At 35.3% G+C, this 25,321-nt stretch overlaps 7 protein-coding genes across 7 annotated transcripts; all 7 read left to right on the top strand.

Moving 5' to 3' along the window:
• Positions 1-531: 531 nt before the first annotated feature.
• LOC143060256 (histone H5-like) lies at positions 532-1,199 on the top strand. The gene has a single exon (XM_076233572.1). The coding sequence runs from the start codon at positions 559-561 to the stop codon at positions 1,132-1,134; it is 576 nt and encodes a 191-aa protein (XP_076089687.1). The 5' UTR covers positions 532-558; the 3' UTR covers positions 1,135-1,199.
• Positions 1,200-4,215: 3,016 nt separating this feature from the next.
• On the top strand, positions 4,216-4,883 carry LOC143060251 (histone H5-like). The gene has a single exon (XM_076233566.1). It carries the CDS (start codon positions 4,243-4,245, stop codon positions 4,816-4,818), a length of 576 nt encoding a protein of 191 aa, XP_076089681.1. The 5' UTR covers positions 4,216-4,242; the 3' UTR covers positions 4,819-4,883.
• Positions 4,884-7,899: 3,016 nt separating this feature from the next.
• LOC143060255 (histone H5-like) lies at positions 7,900-8,567 on the top strand. Its single transcript, XM_076233570.1, has one exon. It carries the CDS (start codon positions 7,927-7,929, stop codon positions 8,500-8,502), a length of 576 nt encoding a protein of 191 aa, XP_076089685.1. The 5' UTR covers positions 7,900-7,926; the 3' UTR covers positions 8,503-8,567.
• A 3,016-nt stretch (positions 8,568-11,583) lies between these two features.
• On the top strand, positions 11,584-12,251 carry LOC143060249 (histone H5-like). The gene has a single exon (XM_076233563.1). It carries the CDS (start codon positions 11,611-11,613, stop codon positions 12,184-12,186), a length of 576 nt encoding a protein of 191 aa, XP_076089678.1. The 5' UTR covers positions 11,584-11,610; the 3' UTR covers positions 12,187-12,251.
• A 3,016-nt stretch (positions 12,252-15,267) lies between these two features.
• On the top strand, positions 15,268-15,935 carry LOC143060265 (histone H5-like). Its single transcript, XM_076233580.1, has one exon. The coding sequence runs from the start codon at positions 15,295-15,297 to the stop codon at positions 15,868-15,870; it is 576 nt and encodes a 191-aa protein (XP_076089695.1). The 5' UTR covers positions 15,268-15,294; the 3' UTR covers positions 15,871-15,935.
• Positions 15,936-18,951: 3,016 nt separating this feature from the next.
• LOC143060250 (histone H5-like) lies at positions 18,952-19,619 on the top strand. Its single transcript, XM_076233565.1, has one exon. It carries the CDS (start codon positions 18,979-18,981, stop codon positions 19,552-19,554), a length of 576 nt encoding a protein of 191 aa, XP_076089680.1. The 5' UTR covers positions 18,952-18,978; the 3' UTR covers positions 19,555-19,619.
• A 3,016-nt stretch (positions 19,620-22,635) lies between these two features.
• On the top strand, positions 22,636-23,303 carry LOC143060254 (histone H5-like). Its single transcript, XM_076233569.1, has one exon. It carries the CDS (start codon positions 22,663-22,665, stop codon positions 23,236-23,238), a length of 576 nt encoding a protein of 191 aa, XP_076089684.1. The 5' UTR covers positions 22,636-22,662; the 3' UTR covers positions 23,239-23,303.
• The last annotated feature ends 2,018 nt before the right edge of the window (positions 23,304-25,321 follow it).

Here is a 25,321-nt window from a genome sequence, read left to right on the forward strand (position 1 = left end):
AAAATCTGCAATTAAACAATGGCGCGTGAACTTTTTGTGTGTTTCCCTCTAGCTGGAAACAAACTTATTACGAGGAGGAACATGCTTCCAGTGAATAAAAACGGAAAGAAACCTAAAGAGAAATGATTTTTCTTCCGCTGTACAATTTTACGACGATAGAATATTTGTGTAATGAGAAAAACTCGTAAATTTTCTGTCAACATACCTGCGAAGACAATTCAGTCGGTTCTACTTTAACTATTAATATCTTTTTACTGTGTACATCGAAAAATACACAGTTTATCTAACATGCAAGATTAATGACTGTTGAGCAATTTGGTATGCTATATGTGAATGTTTTTGATAGAATTATACTATAAATTATCATAAAAGTCTTCGAAGAAGCACATAATCATTTTACCGAGATCGCGTAATGGATTTTACAAGTTATTTTTAAGGGTGTCTTCGTCGAGGTCCGCGTTCGTCTGTTATAAATAAACGAGGCCTGGAATGGCGTTATTTTCAAATCGTTATTCGTAGTATAAACTTCGTAAAGGATAAAATTTTGAATCATTCAAAATGGCAGACGCAACAGCAGCACCAGCAGTAGCACCAGCTAAATCACCAAAGAAAAAGGCAGCAGCCAAGCCAAAGAAGCCTTCCGCACATCCTAAATACAGCGAGATGATTGGAAAAGCCATCGCCGCTTTGAAAGAACGTGGAGGTTCCTCAAGGCAAGCAATTCTGAAGTACATCATGGCCAACTTCAACGTCGGAAAAGATGCCAAGTCAGTAAATGCTCATTTAAAACTTGCACTCAGAGCCGGAGTTAAGAACAACAGTTTGAAGCAGTCCAAGGGAACTGGAGCATCCGGATCTTTCAGAATTGGAGAGGCTAAAGTAGTTAAAAAGAAGCCAGCAAAGGCAAAGAAAGCAGCCAAACCTAAAGCCGCCAAGCCTAAGAAGGCAAAGAGCACACCCAAGAAGAAGAAGCCAGCAGCAAAGAAACCAGCTGGAGAGAAAAAGGCGGCCAAACCAAAGGCAAAAAAACCAGCAGCAAAGAAAGCAGCCAAGCCAAAGAAGCCAGCAGCCAAGTCACCAGCAAAAAAGAAGGCAGCCAAACCAAAAGCCAAGAAGACACCAAAGAAGAAGTAAACTGTTCCAGACTTCAGTCTGCAGAGGCTATTCAGCCACCAAAAGCCCTTTTAAGGGCTACCCAATTTATTCAAAAAGAATCTACAATTGTTGTACATTAGTTATCAAACTAAATCTAGCTGAGCCCTACCCTTTTCTTTACTTTTCTCTGAACTTTGCACTGGTCTCTGAAATATTTTTTGGGGTCAAATTATTTCCATTGTTTGTTTTATTTCACTCCTTGTGACTATACTATTTCTAACACCTAAGTATGCAGCTGTTTTTTTTTTTTATATTTTTTGTGTAGTTAGGCACCATTAAAGTTATATCAGTGTATTTTCACGCACTTATTTGAACTGAATAGAACTTTTTTCTATTCAGTTTTCGTTAGAGTGACAATCTACGAAAATAGGAAGTCATGCTAGGGCTTTATTGTGCTCTTTTTTTTAGGGGGAAGGGGGTCAAAATCACACAGCTAACCTTCAACCGAAAAATCATTTTTGTCATTATGTGAGTTTTTCCATTTCTCTCTTCTTCTTCGTGTTCAACTTGACTGACATTTTTTGTTGGACTTTTTCTACACGTAAGCAAAGTCAAAGGTTGGCTCTCTATTTCATATCAACTAGTCAATGGGGAGGTAACTCTAAAATTAAACTCAGTACTTTTTTTCAGTACTATATAAATAAACTGTTAAAATGTATACAATACAAAAGATGTATAACGTATCGTCAAAATCAGATTAGTAGCAAATGAATGCAGTGACGTTTGTCTGTTATTTATTTATTTTTTTATTTATTATTTGTCAAAATTACTACAATAATATTGTGTATTAAAAGTTGGAAGGAAACTCTAAAGTACGGAGGTTTTTGTTCAACCTTTAACAGTTCTGCAATTATTTTGTCATTTTATTACCTGCGATTTATTATGCAAATATCACTATTCTCTACCTTTCGAATTTCATCTTTGTTTTACTCGTGTATAAAATAAATGCACCTACTTGTTTCTATGTTTCTTTCAAATGGTTGTCCTGTGTTTTTTCTCTTCTTTTTTCTCTCTGTTATTTAGTGTGTGACGACTTGACTGTATCTTTGCTATGTCATTTTAATCTGTCCACAGCACGCGAGGTGAATAAACCCGAAACAATACAGTGACGTCACACGTGACTACTGTGATGACCAGAAACAAGGATGGATGGACGGACAGTGGTACAAAAAGTAAGAAAAAGTTATTTCTCTGATAACAGGTATCGCGTGAATTGTAGGTTCACGGTATAGGTTTTTTTCTCTCATTTTTGAAGATCATATATACAGTTGTCTATAATTGCTTACATCCACTTCATTTGAACTATGGTGGATAGTTGTCTCATTGGCAATCATACCACATCTCCTTATTTTCATATTGAAATGACAGCAACTTAACGACACACACAAACATAGCCTACTAGTATATACGTACATGGGAGACTGAGAAATTCTGTGCTTATTGGAAAATGATAAAAAAAACTTTAAGGTATGCTATGACTAAGCTTTAAATATAAGGTAGAAAGGGAGTAGGAAACACACATATTTTTGTTTATTTGGCCTTAATGAAGAAGAAAACCACACACACAGCATATTAGATCTTGTACTAACATCCATTAAACGCTATGCTAATATGTCTTCAAAAGAGAACCCTATTTATTATTTTATTTTAATCTATTTTTTCTTCGTTTCAATCTTGGTTTTTGATTCTTTTTACATTAAATCTGCTTATTACTGTTGCAATAGTTTACAAATATTTTTAGTCCAAATACAATTCATTGAAAATATATCCCCCCTTTTTTCTCCGGATTTTTTTTTTTTTTTGAAAAGGGGGGGGGGGGGGCTGGAGGTTTAGTTAAATACAGTGGAAAAATGTTTTGCCCAAAGTCCAATGGTTCACACTGATGTGTTTTTGTCCTTCTGTCTCTTTTTAATCGTCCGTGTCACGGGATGCTGCTTCACCCTTTACCGGTTCTGGTTTCACTTGCATAGCTTATATATATAGGTATAATGCATATGTATAGCCAGAGTCTTCACTGTGACACACATTTCCCTTTTTGGAGGGAAATAAATGAACTTTTGTAATTGTCAATTAAGATACAAATGATATGTACCACTTTCGAATTATAAAACTACAAAAATCTTCGTGTTTTGTTTTTGTTTTGTTGTTTTGTTGTTTTGTTTGTATCGAAACTTTCAGGCGGCCCGGCCACTTTGAGCTCAGATCATCGGTTATTGATAATAAAATTAATTAAATATACTTTGTTGAAAAATATGGTATATTCTATAAGACATATTCGATGTTTTGACTTGAAAGTGCGCAAATTGTACATGCAAATGGAAATAAAAGCGAAGACGCATCATACAGAACAGTTGTCCAGTGCCTCAGATCCACTGAAAACAAAGTCGCTCTCTGAAAAGTTCCCAACGCTAGATTAAATAAAAAGATGTTTCAAATTCGTATTCTAGATATTGGGTTTGTTCATTCGAATCTTGAATGTTTGCGAAATTTTGCTCGGGTTGAATAAAAATGTTATTTGAAGTTTTAGTAAAAATCTGCAATTAAACAATGGCGCGTGAACTTTTTGTGTGTTTCCCTCTAGCTGGAAACAAACTTATTACGAGGAGGAACATGCTTCCAGTGAATAAAAACGGAAAGAAACCTAAAGAGAAATGATTTTTCTTCCGCTGTACAATTTTACGACGATAGAATATTTGTGTAATGAGAAAAACTCGTAAATTTTCTGTCAACATACCTGCGAAGACAATTCAGTCGGTTCTACTTTAACTATTAATATCTTTTTACTGTGTACATCGAAAAATACACAGTTTATCTAACATGCAAGATTAATGACTGTTGAGCAATTTGGTATGCTATATGTGAATGTTTTTGATAGAATTATACTATAAATTATCATAAAAGTCTTCGAAGAAGCACATAATCATTTTACCGAGATCGCGTAATGGATTTTACAAGTTATTTTTAAGGGTGTCTTCGTCGAGGTCCGCGTTCGTCTGTTATAAATAAACGAGGCCTGGAATGGCGTTATTTTCAAATCGTTATTCGTAGTATAAACTTCGTAAAGGATAAAATTTTGAATCATTCAAAATGGCAGACGCAACAGCAGCACCAGCAGTAGCACCAGCTAAATCACCAAAGAAAAAGGCAGCAGCCAAGCCAAAGAAGCCTTCCGCACATCCTAAATACAGCGAGATGATTGGAAAAGCCATCGCCGCTTTGAAAGAACGTGGAGGTTCCTCAAGGCAAGCAATTCTGAAGTACATCATGGCCAACTTCAACGTCGGAAAAGATGCCAAGTCAGTAAATGCTCATTTAAAACTTGCACTCAGAGCCGGAGTTAAGAACAACAGTTTGAAGCAGTCCAAGGGAACTGGAGCATCCGGATCTTTCAGAATTGGAGAGGCTAAAGTAGTTAAAAAGAAGCCAGCAAAGGCAAAGAAAGCAGCCAAACCTAAAGCCGCCAAGCCTAAGAAGGCAAAGAGCACACCCAAGAAGAAGAAGCCAGCAGCAAAGAAACCAGCTGGAGAGAAAAAGGCGGCCAAACCAAAGGCAAAAAAACCAGCAGCAAAGAAAGCAGCCAAGCCAAAGAAGCCAGCAGCCAAGTCACCAGCAAAAAAGAAGGCAGCCAAACCAAAAGCCAAGAAGACACCAAAGAAGAAGTAAACTGTTCCAGACTTCAGTCTGCAGAGGCTATTCAGCCACCAAAAGCCCTTTTAAGGGCTACCCAATTTATTCAAAAAGAATCTACAATTGTTGTACATTAGTTATCAAACTAAATCTAGCTGAGCCCTACCCTTTTCTTTACTTTTCTCTGAACTTTGCACTGGTCTCTGAAATATTTTTTGGGGTCAAATTATTTCCATTGTTTGTTTTATTTCACTCCTTGTGACTATACTATTTCTAACACCTAAGTATGCAGCTGTTTTTTTTTTTTATATTTTTTGTGTAGTTAGGCACCATTAAAGTTATATCAGTGTATTTTCACGCACTTATTTGAACTGAATAGAACTTTTTTCTATTCAGTTTTCGTTAGAGTGACAATCTACGAAAATAGGAAGTCATGCTAGGGCTTTATTGTGCTCTTTTTTTTAGGGGGAAGGGGGTCAAAATCACACAGCTAACCTTCAACCGAAAAATCATTTTTGTCATTATGTGAGTTTTTCCATTTCTCTCTTCTTCTTCGTGTTCAACTTGACTGACATTTTTTGTTGGACTTTTTCTACACGTAAGCAAAGTCAAAGGTTGGCTCTCTATTTCATATCAACTAGTCAATGGGGAGGTAACTCTAAAATTAAACTCAGTACTTTTTTTCAGTACTATATAAATAAACTGTTAAAATGTATACAATACAAAAGATGTATAACGTATCGTCAAAATCAGATTAGTAGCAAATGAATGCAGTGACGTTTGTCTGTTATTTATTTATTTTTTTATTTATTATTTGTCAAAATTACTACAATAATATTGTGTATTAAAAGTTGGAAGGAAACTCTAAAGTACGGAGGTTTTTGTTCAACCTTTAACAGTTCTGCAATTATTTTGTCATTTTATTACCTGCGATTTATTATGCAAATATCACTATTCTCTACCTTTCGAATTTCATCTTTGTTTTACTCGTGTATAAAATAAATGCACCTACTTGTTTCTATGTTTCTTTCAAATGGTTGTCCTGTGTTTTTTCTCTTCTTTTTTCTCTCTGTTATTTAGTGTGTGACGACTTGACTGTATCTTTGCTATGTCATTTTAATCTGTCCACAGCACGCGAGGTGAATAAACCCGAAACAATACAGTGACGTCACACGTGACTACTGTGATGACCAGAAACAAGGATGGATGGACGGACAGTGGTACAAAAAGTAAGAAAAAGTTATTTCTCTGATAACAGGTATCGCGTGAATTGTAGGTTCACGGTATAGGTTTTTTTCTCTCATTTTTGAAGATCATATATACAGTTGTCTATAATTGCTTACATCCACTTCATTTGAACTATGGTGGATAGTTGTCTCATTGGCAATCATACCACATCTCCTTATTTTCATATTGAAATGACAGCAACTTAACGACACACACAAACATAGCCTACTAGTATATACGTACATGGGAGACTGAGAAATTCTGTGCTTATTGGAAAATGATAAAAAAAACTTTAAGGTATGCTATGACTAAGCTTTAAATATAAGGTAGAAAGGGAGTAGGAAACACACATATTTTTGTTTATTTGGCCTTAATGAAGAAGAAAACCACACACACAGCATATTAGATCTTGTACTAACATCCATTAAACGCTATGCTAATATGTCTTCAAAAGAGAACCCTATTTATTATTTTATTTTAATCTATTTTTTCTTCGTTTCAATCTTGGTTTTTGATTCTTTTTACATTAAATCTGCTTATTACTGTTGCAATAGTTTACAAATATTTTTAGTCCAAATACAATTCATTGAAAATATATCCCCCCTTTTTTCTCCGGATTTTTTTTTTTTTTTGAAAAGGGGGGGGGGGGGGCTGGAGGTTTAGTTAAATACAGTGGAAAAATGTTTTGCCCAAAGTCCAATGGTTCACACTGATGTGTTTTTGTCCTTCTGTCTCTTTTTAATCGTCCGTGTCACGGGATGCTGCTTCACCCTTTACCGGTTCTGGTTTCACTTGCATAGCTTATATATATAGGTATAATGCATATGTATAGCCAGAGTCTTCACTGTGACACACATTTCCCTTTTTGGAGGGAAATAAATGAACTTTTGTAATTGTCAATTAAGATACAAATGATATGTACCACTTTCGAATTATAAAACTACAAAAATCTTCGTGTTTTGTTTTTGTTTTGTTGTTTTGTTGTTTTGTTTGTATCGAAACTTTCAGGCGGCCCGGCCACTTTGAGCTCAGATCATCGGTTATTGATAATAAAATTAATTAAATATACTTTGTTGAAAAATATGGTATATTCTATAAGACATATTCGATGTTTTGACTTGAAAGTGCGCAAATTGTACATGCAAATGGAAATAAAAGCGAAGACGCATCATACAGAACAGTTGTCCAGTGCCTCAGATCCACTGAAAACAAAGTCGCTCTCTGAAAAGTTCCCAACGCTAGATTAAATAAAAAGATGTTTCAAATTCGTATTCTAGATATTGGGTTTGTTCATTCGAATCTTGAATGTTTGCGAAATTTTGCTCGGGTTGAATAAAAATGTTATTTGAAGTTTTAGTAAAAATCTGCAATTAAACAATGGCGCGTGAACTTTTTGTGTGTTTCCCTCTAGCTGGAAACAAACTTATTACGAGGAGGAACATGCTTCCAGTGAATAAAAACGGAAAGAAACCTAAAGAGAAATGATTTTTCTTCCGCTGTACAATTTTACGACGATAGAATATTTGTGTAATGAGAAAAACTCGTAAATTTTCTGTCAACATACCTGCGAAGACAATTCAGTCGGTTCTACTTTAACTATTAATATCTTTTTACTGTGTACATCGAAAAATACACAGTTTATCTAACATGCAAGATTAATGACTGTTGAGCAATTTGGTATGCTATATGTGAATGTTTTTGATAGAATTATACTATAAATTATCATAAAAGTCTTCGAAGAAGCACATAATCATTTTACCGAGATCGCGTAATGGATTTTACAAGTTATTTTTAAGGGTGTCTTCGTCGAGGTCCGCGTTCGTCTGTTATAAATAAACGAGGCCTGGAATGGCGTTATTTTCAAATCGTTATTCGTAGTATAAACTTCGTAAAGGATAAAATTTTGAATCATTCAAAATGGCAGACGCAACAGCAGCACCAGCAGTAGCACCAGCTAAATCACCAAAGAAAAAGGCAGCAGCCAAGCCAAAGAAGCCTTCCGCACATCCTAAATACAGCGAGATGATTGGAAAAGCCATCGCCGCTTTGAAAGAACGTGGAGGTTCCTCAAGGCAAGCAATTCTGAAGTACATCATGGCCAACTTCAACGTCGGAAAAGATGCCAAGTCAGTAAATGCTCATTTAAAACTTGCACTCAGAGCCGGAGTTAAGAACAACAGTTTGAAGCAGTCCAAGGGAACTGGAGCATCCGGATCTTTCAGAATTGGAGAGGCTAAAGTAGTTAAAAAGAAGCCAGCAAAGGCAAAGAAAGCAGCCAAACCTAAAGCCGCCAAGCCTAAGAAGGCAAAGAGCACACCCAAGAAGAAGAAGCCAGCAGCAAAGAAACCAGCTGGAGAGAAAAAGGCGGCCAAACCAAAGGCAAAAAAACCAGCAGCAAAGAAAGCAGCCAAGCCAAAGAAGCCAGCAGCCAAGTCACCAGCAAAAAAGAAGGCAGCCAAACCAAAAGCCAAGAAGACACCAAAGAAGAAGTAAACTGTTCCAGACTTCAGTCTGCAGAGGCTATTCAGCCACCAAAAGCCCTTTTAAGGGCTACCCAATTTATTCAAAAAGAATCTACAATTGTTGTACATTAGTTATCAAACTAAATCTAGCTGAGCCCTACCCTTTTCTTTACTTTTCTCTGAACTTTGCACTGGTCTCTGAAATATTTTTTGGGGTCAAATTATTTCCATTGTTTGTTTTATTTCACTCCTTGTGACTATACTATTTCTAACACCTAAGTATGCAGCTGTTTTTTTTTTTTATATTTTTTGTGTAGTTAGGCACCATTAAAGTTATATCAGTGTATTTTCACGCACTTATTTGAACTGAATAGAACTTTTTTCTATTCAGTTTTCGTTAGAGTGACAATCTACGAAAATAGGAAGTCATGCTAGGGCTTTATTGTGCTCTTTTTTTTAGGGGGAAGGGGGTCAAAATCACACAGCTAACCTTCAACCGAAAAATCATTTTTGTCATTATGTGAGTTTTTCCATTTCTCTCTTCTTCTTCGTGTTCAACTTGACTGACATTTTTTGTTGGACTTTTTCTACACGTAAGCAAAGTCAAAGGTTGGCTCTCTATTTCATATCAACTAGTCAATGGGGAGGTAACTCTAAAATTAAACTCAGTACTTTTTTTCAGTACTATATAAATAAACTGTTAAAATGTATACAATACAAAAGATGTATAACGTATCGTCAAAATCAGATTAGTAGCAAATGAATGCAGTGACGTTTGTCTGTTATTTATTTATTTTTTTATTTATTATTTGTCAAAATTACTACAATAATATTGTGTATTAAAAGTTGGAAGGAAACTCTAAAGTACGGAGGTTTTTGTTCAACCTTTAACAGTTCTGCAATTATTTTGTCATTTTATTACCTGCGATTTATTATGCAAATATCACTATTCTCTACCTTTCGAATTTCATCTTTGTTTTACTCGTGTATAAAATAAATGCACCTACTTGTTTCTATGTTTCTTTCAAATGGTTGTCCTGTGTTTTTTCTCTTCTTTTTTCTCTCTGTTATTTAGTGTGTGACGACTTGACTGTATCTTTGCTATGTCATTTTAATCTGTCCACAGCACGCGAGGTGAATAAACCCGAAACAATACAGTGACGTCACACGTGACTACTGTGATGACCAGAAACAAGGATGGATGGACGGACAGTGGTACAAAAAGTAAGAAAAAGTTATTTCTCTGATAACAGGTATCGCGTGAATTGTAGGTTCACGGTATAGGTTTTTTTCTCTCATTTTTGAAGATCATATATACAGTTGTCTATAATTGCTTACATCCACTTCATTTGAACTATGGTGGATAGTTGTCTCATTGGCAATCATACCACATCTCCTTATTTTCATATTGAAATGACAGCAACTTAACGACACACACAAACATAGCCTACTAGTATATACGTACATGGGAGACTGAGAAATTCTGTGCTTATTGGAAAATGATAAAAAAAACTTTAAGGTATGCTATGACTAAGCTTTAAATATAAGGTAGAAAGGGAGTAGGAAACACACATATTTTTGTTTATTTGGCCTTAATGAAGAAGAAAACCACACACACAGCATATTAGATCTTGTACTAACATCCATTAAACGCTATGCTAATATGTCTTCAAAAGAGAACCCTATTTATTATTTTATTTTAATCTATTTTTTCTTCGTTTCAATCTTGGTTTTTGATTCTTTTTACATTAAATCTGCTTATTACTGTTGCAATAGTTTACAAATATTTTTAGTCCAAATACAATTCATTGAAAATATATCCCCCCTTTTTTCTCCGGATTTTTTTTTTTTTTTGAAAAGGGGGGGGGGGGGGCTGGAGGTTTAGTTAAATACAGTGGAAAAATGTTTTGCCCAAAGTCCAATGGTTCACACTGATGTGTTTTTGTCCTTCTGTCTCTTTTTAATCGTCCGTGTCACGGGATGCTGCTTCACCCTTTACCGGTTCTGGTTTCACTTGCATAGCTTATATATATAGGTATAATGCATATGTATAGCCAGAGTCTTCACTGTGACACACATTTCCCTTTTTGGAGGGAAATAAATGAACTTTTGTAATTGTCAATTAAGATACAAATGATATGTACCACTTTCGAATTATAAAACTACAAAAATCTTCGTGTTTTGTTTTTGTTTTGTTGTTTTGTTGTTTTGTTTGTATCGAAACTTTCAGGCGGCCCGGCCACTTTGAGCTCAGATCATCGGTTATTGATAATAAAATTAATTAAATATACTTTGTTGAAAAATATGGTATATTCTATAAGACATATTCGATGTTTTGACTTGAAAGTGCGCAAATTGTACATGCAAATGGAAATAAAAGCGAAGACGCATCATACAGAACAGTTGTCCAGTGCCTCAGATCCACTGAAAACAAAGTCGCTCTCTGAAAAGTTCCCAACGCTAGATTAAATAAAAAGATGTTTCAAATTCGTATTCTAGATATTGGGTTTGTTCATTCGAATCTTGAATGTTTGCGAAATTTTGCTCGGGTTGAATAAAAATGTTATTTGAAGTTTTAGTAAAAATCTGCAATTAAACAATGGCGCGTGAACTTTTTGTGTGTTTCCCTCTAGCTGGAAACAAACTTATTACGAGGAGGAACATGCTTCCAGTGAATAAAAACGGAAAGAAACCTAAAGAGAAATGATTTTTCTTCCGCTGTACAATTTTACGACGATAGAATATTTGTGTAATGAGAAAAACTCGTAAATTTTCTGTCAACATACCTGCGAAGACAATTCAGTCGGTTCTACTTTAACTATTAATATCTTTTTACTGTGTACATCGAAAAATACACAGTTTATCTAACATGCAAGATTAATGACTGTTGAGCAATTTGGTATGCTATATGTGAATGTTTTTGATAGAATTATACTATAAATTATCATAAAAGTCTTCGAAGAAGCACATAATCATTTTACCGAGATCGCGTAATGGATTTTACAAGTTATTTTTAAGGGTGTCTTCGTCGAGGTCCGCGTTCGTCTGTTATAAATAAACGAGGCCTGGAATGGCGTTATTTTCAAATCGTTATTCGTAGTATAAACTTCGTAAAGGATAAAATTTTGAATCATTCAAAATGGCAGACGCAACAGCAGCACCAGCAGTAGCACCAGCTAAATCACCAAAGAAAAAGGCAGCAGCCAAGCCAAAGAAGCCTTCCGCACATCCTAAATACAGCGAGATGATTGGAAAAGCCATCGCCGCTTTGAAAGAACGTGGAGGTTCCTCAAGGCAAGCAATTCTGAAGTACATCATGGCCAACTTCAACGTCGGAAAAGATGCCAAGTCAGTAAATGCTCATTTAAAACTTGCACTCAGAGCCGGAGTTAAGAACAACAGTTTGAAGCAGTCCAAGGGAACTGGAGCATCCGGATCTTTCAGAATTGGAGAGGCTAAAGTAGTTAAAAAGAAGCCAGCAAAGGCAAAGAAAGCAGCCAAACCTAAAGCCGCCAAGCCTAAGAAGGCAAAGAGCACACCCAAGAAGAAGAAGCCAGCAGCAAAGAAACCAGCTGGAGAGAAAAAGGCGGCCAAACCAAAGGCAAAAAAACCAGCAGCAAAGAAAGCAGCCAAGCCAAAGAAGCCAGCAGCCAAGTCACCAGCAAAAAAGAAGGCAGCCAAACCAAAAGCCAAGAAGACACCAAAGAAGAAGTAAACTGTTCCAGACTTCAGTCTGCAGAGGCTATTCAGCCACCAAAAGCCCTTTTAAGGGCTACCCAATTTATTCAAAAAGAATCTACAATTGTTGTACATTAGTTATCAAACTAAATCTAGCTGAGCCCTACCCTTTTCTTTACTTTTCTCTGAACTTTGCACTGGTCTCTGAAATATTTTTTGGGGTCAAATTATTTCCATTGTTTGTTTTATTTCACTCCTTGTGACTATACTATTTCTAACACCTAAGTATGCAGCTGTTTTTTTTTTTTATATTTTTTGTGTAGTTAGGCACCATTAAAGTTATATCAGTGTATTTTCACGCACTTATTTGAACTGAATAGAACTTTTTTCTATTCAGTTTTCGTTAGAGTGACAATCTACGAAAATAGGAAGTCATGCTAGGGCTTTATTGTGCTCTTTTTTTTAGGGGGAAGGGGGTCAAAATCACACAGCTAACCTTCAACCGAAAAATCATTTTTGTCATTATGTGAGTTTTTCCATTTCTCTCTTCTTCTTCGTGTTCAACTTGACTGACATTTTTTGTTGGACTTTTTCTACACGTAAGCAAAGTCAAAGGTTGGCTCTCTATTTCATATCAACTAGTCAATGGGGAGGTAACTCTAAAATTAAACTCAGTACTTTTTTTCAGTACTATATAAATAAACTGTTAAAATGTATACAATACAAAAGATGTATAACGTATCGTCAAAATCAGATTAGTAGCAAATGAATGCAGTGACGTTTGTCTGTTATTTATTTATTTTTTTATTTATTATTTGTCAAAATTACTACAATAATATTGTGTATTAAAAGTTGGAAGGAAACTCTAAAGTACGGAGGTTTTTGTTCAACCTTTAACAGTTCTGCAATTATTTTGTCATTTTATTACCTGCGATTTATTATGCAAATATCACTATTCTCTACCTTTCGAATTTCATCTTTGTTTTACTCGTGTATAAAATAAATGCACCTACTTGTTTCTATGTTTCTTTCAAATGGTTGTCCTGTGTTTTTTCTCTTCTTTTTTCTCTCTGTTATTTAGTGTGTGACGACTTGACTGTATCTTTGCTATGTCATTTTAATCTGTCCACAGCACGCGAGGTGAATAAACCCGAAACAATACAGTGACGTCACACGTGACTACTGTGATGACCAGAAACAAGGATGGATGGACGGACAGTGGTACAAAAAGTAAGAAAAAGTTATTTCTCTGATAACAGGTATCGCGTGAATTGTAGGTTCACGGTATAGGTTTTTTTCTCTCATTTTTGAAGATCATATATACAGTTGTCTATAATTGCTTACATCCACTTCATTTGAACTATGGTGGATAGTTGTCTCATTGGCAATCATACCACATCTCCTTATTTTCATATTGAAATGACAGCAACTTAACGACACACACAAACATAGCCTACTAGTATATACGTACATGGGAGACTGAGAAATTCTGTGCTTATTGGAAAATGATAAAAAAAACTTTAAGGTATGCTATGACTAAGCTTTAAATATAAGGTAGAAAGGGAGTAGGAAACACACATATTTTTGTTTATTTGGCCTTAATGAAGAAGAAAACCACACACACAGCATATTAGATCTTGTACTAACATCCATTAAACGCTATGCTAATATGTCTTCAAAAGAGAACCCTATTTATTATTTTATTTTAATCTATTTTTTCTTCGTTTCAATCTTGGTTTTTGATTCTTTTTACATTAAATCTGCTTATTACTGTTGCAATAGTTTACAAATATTTTTAGTCCAAATACAATTCATTGAAAATATATCCCCCCTTTTTTCTCCGGATTTTTTTTTTTTTTTGAAAAGGGGGGGGGGGGGGCTGGAGGTTTAGTTAAATACAGTGGAAAAATGTTTTGCCCAAAGTCCAATGGTTCACACTGATGTGTTTTTGTCCTTCTGTCTCTTTTTAATCGTCCGTGTCACGGGATGCTGCTTCACCCTTTACCGGTTCTGGTTTCACTTGCATAGCTTATATATATAGGTATAATGCATATGTATAGCCAGAGTCTTCACTGTGACACACATTTCCCTTTTTGGAGGGAAATAAATGAACTTTTGTAATTGTCAATTAAGATACAAATGATATGTACCACTTTCGAATTATAAAACTACAAAAATCTTCGTGTTTTGTTTTTGTTTTGTTGTTTTGTTGTTTTGTTTGTATCGAAACTTTCAGGCGGCCCGGCCACTTTGAGCTCAGATCATCGGTTATTGATAATAAAATTAATTAAATATACTTTGTTGAAAAATATGGTATATTCTATAAGACATATTCGATGTTTTGACTTGAAAGTGCGCAAATTGTACATGCAAATGGAAATAAAAGCGAAGACGCATCATACAGAACAGTTGTCCAGTGCCTCAGATCCACTGAAAACAAAGTCGCTCTCTGAAAAGTTCCCAACGCTAGATTAAATAAAAAGATGTTTCAAATTCGTATTCTAGATATTGGGTTTGTTCATTCGAATCTTGAATGTTTGCGAAATTTTGCTCGGGTTGAATAAAAATGTTATTTGAAGTTTTAGTAAAAATCTGCAATTAAACAATGGCGCGTGAACTTTTTGTGTGTTTCCCTCTAGCTGGAAACAAACTTATTACGAGGAGGAACATGCTTCCAGTGAATAAAAACGGAAAGAAACCTAAAGAGAAATGATTTTTCTTCCGCTGTACAATTTTACGACGATAGAATATTTGTGTAATGAGAAAAACTCGTAAATTTTCTGTCAACATACCTGCGAAGACAATTCAGTCGGTTCTACTTTAACTATTAATATCTTTTTACTGTGTACATCGAAAAATACACAGTTTATCTAACATGCAAGATTAATGACTGTTGAGCAATTTGGTATGCTATATGTGAATGTTTTTGATAGAATTATACTATAAATTATCATAAAAGTCTTCGAAGAAGCACATAATCATTTTACCGAGATCGCGTAATGGATTTTACAAGTTATTTTTAAGGGTGTCTTCGTCGAGGTCCGCGTTCGTCTGTTATAAATAAACGAGGCCTGGAATGGCGTTATTTTCAAATCGTTATTCGTAGTATAAACTTCGTAAAGGATAAAATTTTGAATCATTCAAAATGGCAGACGCAACAGCAGCACCAGCAGTAGCACCAGCTAAATCACCAAAGAAAAAGGCAGCAGCCAAGCCAAAGAAGCCTTCCGCACATCCTAAATACAGCGAGATGATTGGAAAAGCCATCGCCGCTTTGAAAGAACGTGGAGGTTCCTCAAGGCAAGCAATTCTGAAGTACATCATGGCCAACTTCAACGTCGGAAAAGATGCCAAGTCAGTAAATGCTCATTTAAAACTTGCACTCAGAGCCGGAGTTAAGAACAACAGTTTGAAGCAGTCCAAGGGAACTGGAGCATCCGGATCTTTCAGAATTGGAGAGGCTAAAGTAGTTAAAAAGAAGCCAGCAAAGGCAAAGAAAGCAGCCAAACCTAAAGCCGCCAAGCCTAAGAAGGCAAAGAGCACACCCAAGAAGAAGAAGCCAGCAGCAAAGAAACCAGCTGGAGAGAAAAAGGCGGCCAAACCAAAGGCAAAAAAACCAGCAGCAAAGAAAGCAGCCAAGCCAAAGAAGCCAGCAGCCAAGTCACCAGCAAAAAAGAAGGCAGCCAAACCAAAAGCCAAGAAGACACCAAAGAAGAAGTAAACTGTTCCAGACTTCAGTCTGCAGAGGCTATTCAGCCACCAAAAGCCCTTTTAAGGGCTACCCAATTTATTCAAAAAGAATCTACAATTGTTGTACATTAGTTATCAAACTAAATCTAGCTGAGCCCTACCCTTTTCTTTACTTTTCTCTGAACTTTGCACTGGTCTCTGAAATATTTTTTGGGGTCAAATTATTTCCATTGTTTGTTTTATTTCACTCCTTGTGACTATACTATTTCTAACACCTAAGTATGCAGCTGTTTTTTTTTTTTATATTTTTTATGTAGTTAGGCACCATTAAAGTTATATCAGTGTATTTTCACGCACTTATTTGAACTGAATAGAACTTTTTTCTATTCAGTTTTCGTTACAGTGACAATCTACGAAAATAGGAAGTCATGCTAGGGCTTTATTGTGCTCTTTTTTTTAGGGGGAAGGGGGTCAAAATCACACAGCTAACCTTCAACCGAAAAATCATTTTTGTCATTATGTGAGTTTTTCCATTTCTCTCTTCTTCTTCGTGTTCAACTTGACTGACATTTTTTGTTGGACTTTTTCTACACGTAAGCAAAGTCAAAGGTTGGCTCTCTATTTCATATCAACTAGTCAATGGGGAGGTAACTCTAAAATTAAACTCAGTACTTTTTTTCAGTACTATATAAATAAACTGTTAAAATGTATACAATACAAAAGATGTATAACGTATCGTCAAAATCAGATTAGTAGCAAATGAATGCAGTGACGTTTGTCTGTTATTTATTTATTTTTTTATTTATTATTTGTCAAAATTACTACAATAATATTGTGTATTAAAAGTTGGAAGGAAACTCTAAAGTACGGAGGTTTTTGTTCAACCTTTAACAGTTCTGCAATTATTTTGTCATTTTATTACCTGCGATTTATTATGCAAATATCACTATTCTCTACCTTTCGAATTTCATCTTTGTTTTACTCGTGTATAAAATAAATGCACCTACTTGTTTCTATGTTTCTTTCAAATGGTTGTCCTGTGTTTTTTCTCTTCTTTTTTCTCTCTGTTATTTAGTGTGTGACGACTTGACTGTATCTTTGCTATGTCATTTTAATCTGTCCACAGCACGCGAGGTGAATAAACCCGAAACAATACAGTGACGTCACACGTGACTACTGTGATGACCAGAAACAAGGATGGATGGACGGACAGTGGTACAAAAAGTAAGAAAAAGTTATTTCTCTGATAACAGGTATCGCGTGAATTGTAGGTTCACGGTATAGGTTTTTTTCTCTCATTTTTGAAGATCATATATACAGTTGTCTATAATTGCTTACATCCACTTCATTTGAACTATGGTGGATAGTTGTCTCATTGGCAATCATACCACATCTCCTTATTTTCATATTGAAATGACAGCAACTTAACGACACACACAAACATAGCCTACTAGTATATACGTACATGGGAGACTGAGAAATTCTGTGCTTATTGGAAAATGATAAAAAAAACTTTAAGGTATGCTATGACTAAGCTTTAAATATAAGGTAGAAAGGGAGTAGGAAACACACATATTTTTGTTTATTTGGCCTTAATGAAGAAGAAAACCACACACACAGCATATTAGATCTTGTACTAACATCCATTAAACGCTATGCTAATATGTCTTCAAAAGAGAACCCTATTTATTATTTTATTTTAATCTATTTTTTCTTCGTTTCAATCTTGGTTTTTGATTCTTTTTACATTAAATCTGCTTATTACTGTTGCAATAGTTTACAAATATTTTTAGTCCAAATACAATTCATTGAAAATATATCCCCCCTTTTTTCTCCGGATTTTTTTTTTTTTTTGAAAAGGGGGGGGGGGGGGCTGGAGGTTTAGTTAAATACAGTGGAAAAATGTTTTGCCCAAAGTCCAATGGTTCACACTGATGTGTTTTTGTCCTTCTGTCTCTTTTTAATCGTCCGTGTCACGGGATGCTGCTTCACCCTTTACCGGTTCTGGTTTCACTTGCATAGCTTATATATATAGGTATAATGCATATGTATAGCCAGAGTCTTCACTGTGACACACATTTCCCTTTTTGGAGGGAAATAAATGAACTTTTGTAATTGTCAATTAAGATACAAATGATATGTACCACTTTCGAATTATAAAACTACAAAAATCTTCGTGTTTTGTTTTTGTTTTGTTGTTTTGTTGTTTTGTTTGTATCGAAACTTTCAGGCGGCCCGGCCACTTTGAGCTCAGATCATCGGTTATTGATAATAAAATTAATTAAATATACTTTGTTGAAAAATATGGTATATTCTATAAGACATATTCGATGTTTTGACTTGAAAGTGCGCAAATTGTACATGCAAATGGAAATAAAAGCGAAGACGCATCATACAGAACAGTTGTCCAGTGCCTCAGATCCACTGAAAACAAAGTCGCTCTCTGAAAAGTTCCCAACGCTAGATTAAATAAAAAGATGTTTCAAATTCGTATTCTAGATATTGGGTTTGTTCATTCGAATCTTGAATGTTTGCGAAATTTTGCTCGGGTTGAATAAAAATGTTATTTGAAGTTTTAGTAAAAATCTGCAATTAAACAATGGCGCGTGAACTTTTTGTGTGTTTCCCTCTAGCTGGAAACAAACTTATTACGAGGAGGAACATGCTTCCAGTGAATAAAAACGGAAAGAAACCTAAAGAGAAATGATTTTTCTTCCGCTGTACAATTTTACGACGATAGAATATTTGTGTAATGAGAAAAACTCGTAAATTTTCTGTCAACATACCTGCGAAGACAATTCAGTCGGTTCTACTTTAACTATTAATATCTTTTTACTGTGTACATCGAAAAATACACAGTTTATCTAACATGCAAGATTAATGACTGTTGAGCAATTTGGTATGCTATATGTGAATGTTTTTGATAGAATTATACTATAAATTATCATAAAAGTCTTCGAAGAAGCACATAATCATTTTACCGAGATCGCGTAATGGATTTTACAAGTTATTTTTAAGGGTGTCTTCGTCGAGGTCCGCGTTCGTCTGTTATAAATAAACGAGGCCTGGAATGGCGTTATTTTCAAATCGTTATTCGTAGTATAAACTTCGTAAAGGATAAAATTTTGAATCATTCAAAATGGCAGACGCAACAGCAGCACCAGCAGTAGCACCAGCTAAATCACCAAAGAAAAAGGCAGCAGCCAAGCCAAAGAAGCCTTCCGCACATCCTAAATACAGCGAGATGATTGGAAAAGCCATCGCCGCTTTGAAAGAACGTGGAGGTTCCTCAAGGCAAGCAATTCTGAAGTACATCATGGCCAACTTCAACGTCGGAAAAGATGCCAAGTCAGTAAATGCTCATTTAAAACTTGCACTCAGAGCCGGAGTTAAGAACAACAGTTTGAAGCAGTCCAAGGGAACTGGAGCATCCGGATCTTTCAGAATTGGAGAGGCTAAAGTAGTTAAAAAGAAGCCAGCAAAGGCAAAGAAAGCAGCCAAACCTAAAGCCGCCAAGCCTAAGAAGGCAAAGAGCACACCCAAGAAGAAGAAGCCAGCAGCAAAGAAACCAGCTGGAGAGAAAAAGGCGGCCAAACCAAAGGCAAAAAAACCAGCAGCAAAGAAAGCAGCCAAGCCAAAGAAGCCAGCAGCCAAGTCACCAGCAAAAAAGAAGGCAGCCAAACCAAAAGCCAAGAAGACACCAAAGAAGAAGTAAACTGTTCCAGACTTCAGTCTGCAGAGGCTATTCAGCCACCAAAAGCCCTTTTAAGGGCTACCCAATTTATTCAAAAAGAATCTACAATTGTTGTACATTAGTTATCAAACTAAATCTAGCTGAGCCCTACCCTTTTCTTTACTTTTCTCTGAACTTTGCACTGGTCTCTGAAATATTTTTTGGGGTCAAATTATTTCCATTGTTTGTTTTATTTCACTCCTTGTGACTATACTATTTCTAACACCTAAGTATGCAGCTGTTTTTTTTTTTTATATTTTTTGTGTAGTTAGGCACCATTAAAGTTATATCAGTGTATTTTCACGCACTTATTTGAACTGAATAGAACTTTTTTCTATTCAGTTTTCGTTAGAGTGACAATCTACGAAAATAGGAAGTCATGCTAGGGCTTTATTGTGCTCTTTTTTTTAGGGGGAAGGGGGTCAAAATCACACAGCTAACCTTCAACCGAAAAATCATTTTTGTCATTATGTGAGTTTTTCCATTTCTCTCTTCTTCTTCGTGTTCAACTTGACTGACATTTTTTGTTGGACTTTTTCTACACGTAAGCAAAGTCAAAGGTTGGCTCTCTATTTCATATCAACTAGTCAATGGGGAGGTAACTCTAAAATTAAACTCAGTACTTTTTTTCAGTACTATATAAATAAACTGTTAAAATGTATACAATACAAAAGATGTATAACGTATCGTCAAAATCAGATTAGTAGCAAATGAATGCAGTGACGTTTGTCTGTTATTTATTTATTTTTTTATTTATTATTTGTCAAAATTACTACAATAATATTGTGTATTAAAAGTTGGAAGGAAACTCTAAAGTACGGAGGTTTTTGTTCAACCTTTAACAGTTCTGCAATTATTTTGTCATTTTATTACCTGCGATTTATTATGCAAATATCACTATTCTCTACCTTTCGAATTTCATCTTTGTTTTACTCGTGTATAAAATAAATGCACCTACTTGTTTCTATGTTTCTTTCAAATGGTTGTCCTGTGTTTTTTCTCTTCTTTTTTCTCTCTGTTATTTAGTGTGTGACGACTTGACTGTATCTTTGCTATGTCATTTTAATCTGTCCACAGCACGCGAGGTGAATAAACCCGAAACAATACAGTGACGTCACACGTGACTACTGTGATGACCAGAAACAAGGATGGATGGACGGACAGTGGTACAAAAAGTAAGAAAAAGTTATTTCTCTGATAACAGGTATCGCGTGAATTGTAGGTTCACGGTATAGGTTTTTTTCTCTCATTTTTGAAGATCATATATACAGTTGTCTATAATTGCTTACATCCACTTCATTTGAACTATGGTGGATAGTTGTCTCATTGGCAATCATACCACATCTCCTTATTTTCATATTGAAATGACAGCAACTTAACGACACACACAAACATAGCCTACTAGTATATACGTACATGGGAGACTGAGAAATTCTGTGCTTATTGGAAAATGATAAAAAAAACTTTAAGGTATGCTATGACTAAGCTTTAAATATAAGGTAGAAAGGGAGTAGGAAACACACATATTTTTGTTTATTTGGCCTTAATGAAGAAGAAAACCACACACACAGCATATTAGATCTTGTACTAACATCCATTAAACGCTATGCTAATATGTCTTCAAAAGAGAACCCTATTTATTATTTTATTTTAATCTATTTTTTCTTCGTTTCAATCTTGGTTTTTGATTCTTTTTACATTAAATCTGCTTATTACTGTTGCAATAGTTTACAAATATTTTTAGTCCAAATACAATTCATTGAAAATATATCCCCCCTTTTTTCTCCGGATTTTTTTTTTTTTTTGAAAAGGGGGGGGGGGGGGCTGGAGGTTTAGTTAAATACAGTGGAAAAATGTTTTGCCCAAAGTCCAATGGTTCACACTGATGTGTTTTTGTCCTTCTGTCTCTTTTTAATCGTCCGTGTCACGGGATGCTGCTTCACCCTTTACCGGTTCTGGTTTCACTTGCATAGCTTATATATATAGGTATAATGCATATGTATAGCCAGAGTCTTCACTGTGACACACATTTCCCTTTTTGGAGGGAAATAAATGAACTTTTGTAATTGTCAATTAAGATACAAATGATATGTACCACTTTCGAATTATAAAACTACAAAAATCTTCGTGTTTTGTTTTTGTTTTGTTGTTTTGTTGTTTTGTTTGTATCGAAACTTTCAGGCGGCCCGGCCACTTTGAGCTCAGATCATCGGTTATTGATAATAAAATTAATTAAATATACTTTGTTGAAAAATATGGTATATTCTATAAGACATATTCGATGTTTTGACTTGAAAGTGCGCAAATTGTACATGCAAATGGAAATAAAAGCGAAGACGCATCATACAGAACAGTTGTCCAGTGCCTCAGATCCACTGAAAACAAAGTCGCTCTCTGAAAAGTTCCCAACGCTAGATTAAATAAAAAGATGTTTCAAATTCGTATTCTAGATATTGGGTTTGTTCATTCGAATCTTGAATGTTTGCGAAATTTTGCTCGGGTTGAATAAAAATGTTATTTGAAGTTTTAGTAAAAATCTGCAATTAAACAATGGCGCGTGAACTTTTTGTGTGTTTCCCTCTAGCTGGAAACAAACTTATTACGAGGAGGAACATGCTTCCAGTGAATAAAAACGGAAAGAAACCTAAAGAGAAATGATTTTTCTTCCGCTGTACAATTTTACGACGATAGAATATTTGTGTAATGAGAAAAACTCGTAAATTTTCTGTCAACATACCTGCGAAGACAATTCAGTCGGTTCTACTTTAACTATTAATATCTTTTTACTGTGTACATCGAAAAATACACAGTTTATCTAACATGCAAGATTAATGACTGTTGAGCAATTTGGTATGCTATATGTGAATGTTTTTGATAGAATTATACTATAAATTATCATAAAAGTCTTCGAAGAAGCACATAATCATTTTACCGAGATCGCGTAATGGATTTTACAAGTTATTTTTAAGGGTGTCTTCGTCGAGGTCCGCGTTCGTCTGTTATAAATAAACGAGGCCTGGAATGGCGTTATTTTCAAATCGTTATTCGTAGTATAAACTTCGTAAAGGATAAAATTTTGAATCATTCAAAATGGCAGACGCAACAGCAGCACCAGCAGTAGCACCAGCTAAATCACCAAAGAAAAAGGCAGCAGCCAAGCCAAAGAAGCCTTCCGCACATCCTAAATACAGCGAGATGATTGGAAAAGCCATCGCCGCTTTGAAAGAACGTGGAGGTTCCTCAAGGCAAGCAATTCTGAAGTACATCATGGCCAACTTCAACGTCGGAAAAGATGCCAAGTCAGTAAATGCTCATTTAAAACTTGCACTCAGAGCCGGAGTTAAGAACAACAGTTTGAAGCAGTCCAAGGGAACTGGAGCATCCGGATCTTTCAGAATTGGAGAGGCTAAAGTAGTTAAAAAGAAGCCAGCAAAGGCAAAGAAAGCAGCCAAACCTAAAGCCGCCAAGCCTAAGAAGGCAAAGAGCACACCCAAGAAGAAGAAGCCAGCAGCAAAGAAACCAGCTGGAGAGAAAAAGGCGGCCAAACCAAAGGCAAAAAAACCAGCAGCAAAGAAAGCAGCCAAGCCAAAGAAGCCAGCAGCCAAGTCACCAGCAAAAAAGAAGGCAGCCAAACCAAAAGCCAAGAAGACACCAAAGAAGAAGTAAACTGTTCCAGACTTCAGTCTGCAGAGGCTATTCAGCCACCAAAAGCCCTTTTAAGGGCTACCCAATTTATTCAAAAAGAATCTACAATTGTTGTACATTAGTTATCAAACTAAATCTAGCTGAGCCCTACCCTTTTCTTTACTTTTCTCTGAACTTTGCACTGGTCTCTGAAATATTTTTTGGGGTCAAATTATTTCCATTGTTTGTTTTATTTCACTCCTTGTGACTATACTATTTCTAACACCTAAGTATGCAGCTGTTTTTTTTTTTTATATTTTTTGTGTAGTTAGGCACCATTAAAGTTATATCAGTGTATTTTCACGCACTTATTTGAACTGAATAGAACTTTTTTCTATTCAGTTTTCGTTAGAGTGACAATCTACGAAAATAGGAAGTCATGCTAGGGCTTTATTGTGCTCTTTTTTTTAGGGGGAAGGGGGTCAAAATCACACAGCTAACCTTCAACCGAAAAATCATTTTTGTCATTATGTGAGTTTTTCCATTTCTCTCTTCTTCTTCGTGTTCAACTTGACTGACATTTTTTGTTGGACTTTTTCTACACGTAAGCAAAGTCAAAGGTTGGCTCTCTATTTCATATCAACTAGTCAATGGGGAGGTAACTCTAAAATTAAACTCAGTACTTTTTTTCAGTACTATATAAATAAACTGTTAAAATGTATACAATACAAAAGATGTATAACGTATCGTCAAAATCAGATTAGTAGCAAATGAATGCAGTGACGTTTGTCTGTTATTTATTTATTTTTTTATTTATTATTTGTCAAAATTACTACAATAATATTGTGTATTAAAAGTTGGAAGGAAACTCTAAAGTACGGAGGTTTTTGTTCAACCTTTAACAGTTCTGCAATTATTTTGTCATTTTATTACCTGCGATTTATTATGCAAATATCACTATTCTCTACCTTTCGAATTTCATCTTTGTTTTACTCGTGTATAAAATAAATGCACCTACTTGTTTCTATGTTTCTTTCAAATGGTTGTCCTGTGTTTTTTCTCTTCTTTTTTCTCTCTGTTATTTAGTGTGTGACGACTTGACTGTATCTTTGCTATGTCATTTTAATCTGTCCACAGCACGCGAGGTGAATAAACCCGAAACAATACAGTGACGTCACACGTGACTACTGTGATGACCAGAAACAAGGATGGATGGACGGACAGTGGTACAAAAAGTAAGAAAAAGTTATTTCTCTGATAACAGGTATCGCGTGAATTGTAGGTTCACGGTATAGGTTTTTTTCTCTCATTTTTGAAGATCATATATACAGTTGTCTATAATTGCTTACATCCACTTCATTTGAACTATGGTGGATAGTTGTCTCATTGGCAATCATACCACATCTCCTTATTTTCATATTGAAATGACAGCAACTTAACGACACACACAAACATAGCCTACTAGTATATACGTACATGGGAGACTGAGAAATTCTGTGCTTATTGGAAAATGATAAAAAAAACTTTAAGGTATGCTATGACTAAGCTTTAAATATAAGGTAGAAAGGGAGTAGGAAACACACATATTTTTGTTTATTTGGCCTTAATGAAGAAGAAAACCACACACACAGCATATTAGATCTTGTACTAACATCCATTAAACGCTATGCTAATATGTCTTCAAAAGAGAACCCTATTTATTATTTTATTTTAATCTATTTTTTCTTCGTTTCAATCTTGGTTTTTGATTCTTTTTACATTAAATCTGCTTATTACTGTTGCAATAGTTTACAAATATTTTTAGTCCAAATACAATTCATTGAAAATATATCCCCCCTTTTTTCTCCGGATTTTTTTTTTTTTTTGAAAAGGGGGGGGGGGGGGGGCTGGAGGTTTAGTTAAATACAGTGGAAAAATGTTTTGCCCAAAGTCCAATGGTTCACACTGATGTGTTTTTGTCCTTCTGTCTCTTTTTAATCGTCCGTGTCACGGGATGCTGCTTCACCCTTTACCGGTTCTGGTTTCACTTGCATAGCTTATATATATAGGTATAATGCATATGTATAGCCAGAGTCTTCACTGTGACACACATTTCCCTTTTTGGAGGGAAATAAATGAAATTTTG

Source organism: Mytilus galloprovincialis, unplaced genomic scaffold, assembly GCF_965363235.1.
Source record: "Mytilus galloprovincialis unplaced genomic scaffold, xbMytGall1.hap1.1 HAP1_SCAFFOLD_101, whole genome shotgun sequence".
Classification (NCBI taxonomy): Eukaryota; Metazoa; Mollusca; class Bivalvia; order Mytilida; family Mytilidae; genus Mytilus; species Mytilus galloprovincialis.